Source organism: Manis pentadactyla, chromosome 2 (assembly GCF_030020395.1).
Source record: "Manis pentadactyla isolate mManPen7 chromosome 2, mManPen7.hap1, whole genome shotgun sequence".
In the NCBI taxonomy this organism is placed as follows: Eukaryota; Metazoa; Chordata; class Mammalia; order Pholidota; family Manidae; genus Manis; species Manis pentadactyla.
In genome coordinates this window covers 217,030,420-217,034,806 of record NC_080020.1, presented here as the reverse complement: position 1 = coordinate 217,034,806, position 4,387 = coordinate 217,030,420, and the positions used below count along the sequence as shown (strand labels likewise).

Below are 4,387 nucleotides of genomic sequence, written 5' to 3'. Positions count from 1 at the left end.
CTGTAGAGGCAGAGGGCTTGGCAGTAGAGAGTGGACACTTCTCACCAGCGGGCAAGGGCTGGAGGGTGACAGGATCCATGGTGGTTTGCCTGGGGCCCTCCCCTCTCCCAAACGTGGCTTTGTGCTCACTCGCCCAGGAGGGTAGTACTCTTGTTTTGGGAACCTCTACTTCCTGCTCTTTGGTCCCCTCTACCCCTTTGTCAAGCTTTCCTGCCAGGCCCAAGCTGATACAGATCAGGTGGCTTCAGCAGGGAGCTCCTGGAGGCACGCTATTCTTACCCACAACTTCAACCTAAATTACAAATGGGATTCAAGTATTTTCTCCCTTCTCCTGAGGCCAGCTACGGAGGCATTTCTGCCCCTGCTCCTTAAGCTCATGGCACTGCCAATTTAATATTCCGGGCCACAAGGAAGGAGGCAGTAGTACAGGGCAAAGTGTGCACTATTCTGATTTAGCACCCATTCCCTAGGTTTGAGCACACACTTAGCGCTGTTGCTGGACATACCTGAATGTTGCCCATGACTCCTGTGGACTCCATCCTGCTGGCTACATTGACTGTATTGCCCCAGATGTCATAGTGTGGTTTCCGGGCTCCAATGACCCCAGCCAGTACCCCTCCTTTGTTCATGCCTAGGGTAGAGGCAAAAAATTCAGCACAGCCCTGTGTCCAGCTTTGTCCTGACCAGCTCTCAGAGAACTTGCTACCTGACCCCAACCACGAAGTTATTTACACATCACATTCCTCAGTAAGCTTATCCTGTAAGCTACTGGAGGGTGGAAATCATTTCTCCTATTTAATCTGCCCTCACCATGTACTTGGCAAATATCAGCAATCCCCAAGGTGCTAATTTACCCAGTACTCAAATGGCCAGTTTCTTCACACAGACCTGGTACTTCATGTCTCCTGTGACCTCATCCAGAAAGGGTGAGACCCCCTTTTCAGTAGGAGAAATGAGGTGACATCAACTCCTCTAACAGGAAGAAGTGAGCATGCATGCCAAGCCTTCAGAAGGTAAGACTCCTTGGAAAGGTACACAAACTGACTTCCCAGCCAATTAAAAAGGAAGGCTGTCGTGAGCAGCGTGGGCCAGGCAGAGCCAACCATCATTTCATTAGTCAGATTATGAGTTTGATCATCTAGAAGAGACAACTTTGAAGACACTTAAGGTCCCTTCTGGCTTTGAGGGTGACTCCCCAACCTAAATGCCCCAGGGTTTTGTAAGCTGGTCCTTCCTGCTGATGTGTTGAGTCCCTGCATCTGATGCAGCAGCAGGCAAGCCCGGAGCCCTTACCTATACGCAGCATGAAGTTGTTGAAGGACTGGTTGTTGATGTTGGTAAGTGTGTCCTTCATGGCCAGTGCAAAGTCCGCCAGATCAGCCAGGTGCTGCCAGCGCTCCTTGTCTGACTTTTCCTCCTGTAAGAGACCAGCAGAGGTAGCACTGGGAGCCAGTCCAGGTGTAACCGTAGCACCTGCTCACCCTTTTCCCAACATGCTGGAAGTGAATCCCTATTCTGGTTGTTATAAAGGCCTCCTCCACTTCTTCCCATACAGGAGTCAGTGACCTTTTTAGCTCTAACTTGTCACTGATGGAGTTCACCCGGGTCCCTCAGGGAAGTGGTGGGGAAGACAAGTCCTACCAATCCAGTTGCTTCCTGCCTGTCATGTATTTGATCAGTCATATCTCATTGCCACCTTGGCTGATACCTAGCCTTTAAATTTGGAGTAGTTGTCCTCATTTTGATTCCTCAACTAGGTTATAAGCTGGTTGAGGACCTGTCTTAACTAAATTTCTTTAACCTCATCCATAAAATGGGGATGGCAAGAGTACTTAGATCACAGAACCATTGTAAGATAAAATAGGAACATACTGTTTTAAGAATAGCCCTTGCGACTAGGTCCCCCCCCAGCTCATTTCCTCTCCTTCTGGTACCTAAACAACTGAATTCACTTAGCAAAAGAAGAGGCTGTTAGTGAGTTCTGAAGATTCTCCTTTTCTAACAAAACTGCTTCCCAATCTGGACGTTTTCATTATTAACATAATTGCATAGATGGTTTCTGCTCCTCCAGTCTTAAGTATGGAGTGTTAACTGTGAAACAGCAGTGGGGTTGTGGGAGCCCCATTCACTCTGCTGATTAAACTTTGTCAGTAAAGCCAAGTCTAAATTTGCATTGAGTGGTGTGCTAGTGGTGTGTGCAACCCCTTCACCTGACAGTACTTAATGTCAGCCATCTTTGTGACTCCTCGCTTTGCATGTGCTGGGTGTGGCTGCCCTGTGCTGCCTCAGGAGGCAGAGGCCCCATCTCCTCTCTCTGGCTGTTGAGGGGGCCGCTACCTTGTTGGAGCTGGTAAAGCCGTTGGTGTTGACATCTGGGGTGACTCCTGAAGCTGCCATATAGGTGCTGCCAATGGTTTTGATCTTGGTGATGACCCGGAATTTGGGATTGTCCAGGAGCTGAGACCAGAATTTAAAAAGAGAACTGTCAGCACAGTTAAGGGAGACATAAGCCAATGGAATGGCAGATGTGCCTGTTTACAATGAAACCCGCAAGACATCCAAGAGATGCTTTCCTAAAAAGCTTTTATTCTGCATGATCCTGAGCAAACTTTTGATTTTCTGAGCCTTCATTTCCACAATCTTAATATTGGAATGAATTTGCCAAGGGTGGTTGAACACATATGTAAAAGCATTTTCTTTGGTATGCAGTGTTTACTGAACCTGAATTTGATGGTAGAAGGACTCAGAGGGGCCTTGGGATCTTGTTTGGGGTAGTGCTTATTCAGTGAACTTGCAGGTGATTTCCCAGGCCCCACTTCACCCCTCAGACGCAGCATTGCCAGATGGCTGCCAACGCCTGTACATTATGAGGAAGGACTTATATGGAAAAATAGCAGCTAGAGTGATTCCACCACTTTTACTTCTGCAGACTGTCATGAGATGTAATCTGGAATAAGCTGGCTTTGTAGCAGGTGGGGGTGGGGGACACTCACAGAGTCAAAATCTGAGATGATCTCATTGAGGAAGCGCAGACACTCAATGCCACCATTATTGATGCTCTCCTCTGTGTAGAAGTCAGCAAAGTTGGGCAGGGAGGCAAACATGACTCCAATCTCATCATAAGACTGGCTATACAGCTCCTAGAGAGGCAGAGCCAGAGAACTCAGATTCATTCCTGTAGCACGTTATTTAATCAGTCTTCCACACTCGTGATAGGTGCACTCAGCGTTTTGGACACACATCTCCCAGGTTATCCCAACTCTGAATTACGAGAAAGCAGCTAAAGAGCTGCTCTAGTACCTGTACAGCCCCTATGAAAAGGGGGCTGTGGGGTTGGGAAGTGAGGCATTGGAACCTGGCTTTGTGAGAAGATGACCGCTGACAGAAACGTGGGTTCTAGCTAAGGCCTCGCCTTCTGAAATGGGGCCTCACAGAGATGTGTGGCCCACAGAAACAGTGCAGCCTGTAGCATGCCCTTTACCTAAAGCCTGTGGGATTCCCCATTCCTGTTGTGGTTGCTGGTTAGGTCCAGCCCTACCTGGGCCCACACACACCCTCAGGGCTCCTGGCTACAACACGAGATGGCCCCTTACCTCATCTCTCTTCTTGGACCCCAAGAAGTGGCGTGCCACGTGCTCAGGCAGCATGTTGGCCACCAAGGCTTCGTTCCAGCGTCGCATCTCGTAGACACGTTCCTTCTGGTCATGAACCTCAATCTTCCATAAGAACAGTGTCCGTGCCAGTTTTTCCACCTGTAGACACAAGCAAGGAGTATGCTCTAAACTGGCCATTTGAAGGAAAGATGAGAAACAGGAACTTGAATGGAGGGGGTTCCAGGTGGAAAACTGGAAGGAAAATGGCTAAATGACAAGGGAAATAAGACACAGAAAGATCCACTTAATCACAAAAAGTTTGCCCTCACAGCTCAGTGGGGAATCCCAGCCTCTCATAATAGCACAGGTTTAAGACCTTCTGGATCTGTGGGGCCTCCTAGCCCAGGGAGGAGTCTCCATTTCCAGCAGGCTCCTTTTGGCCAAGAAGTGGCTGGGGAAGGCTGTGTTTTCCTGGCAAACCATTGGGTGGCACTTGAGCTAACATGGAGCAGGGAGTCCCTTGCATGGATAAATTCATCCTCTTGAAGAAGCCAAAAAATGGGGAAGGTGGTGACTTATCAGGGTCATGCTAGGTAAAGGAAACCAGCATTCCTAGGAGTTCTGGGACTGCTGCTCAGGAGGCCCAGACAGGGTAGCGAGCAAAAGCAGAGAGGAGCGTGTGCAGATACTCACGTGGCGGGAGAAGTAGTACAAGCTCAGCATCACGATGAAGATCATCACTGTCATTGAGTACTTCGAAGGCATCAGGGGCAGCCTGCGGGCAGAGGGTGTGT

General features: G+C 49.0%; 1 protein-coding gene across 3 annotated transcripts in view; it reads right to left on the bottom strand.

Annotated features, from left to right (window-relative positions):
- Positions 1 to 4,387, bottom strand: part of ADCY3 (adenylate cyclase 3) — an 86,329-nt gene that overhangs the window by 980 nt on the left and 80,962 nt on the right. For all 3 annotated transcript variants that reach the window (XM_036881940.2, XM_036881941.2, XM_057497394.1), the window contains 6 exons: positions 4,287 to 4,368; positions 3,594 to 3,752; positions 2,994 to 3,140; positions 2,338 to 2,457; positions 1,294 to 1,417; positions 507 to 631 (listed from right to left, as the gene is read on the bottom strand). In XM_036881940.2, coding sequence (XP_036737835.2) covers positions 507 to 631; positions 1,294 to 1,417; positions 2,338 to 2,457; positions 2,994 to 3,140; positions 3,594 to 3,752; positions 4,287 to 4,368 — 757 coding nt within the window. The remainder of the gene's footprint in view (positions 1 to 506; positions 632 to 1,293; positions 1,418 to 2,337; positions 2,458 to 2,993; positions 3,141 to 3,593; positions 3,753 to 4,286; positions 4,369 to 4,387) is intronic.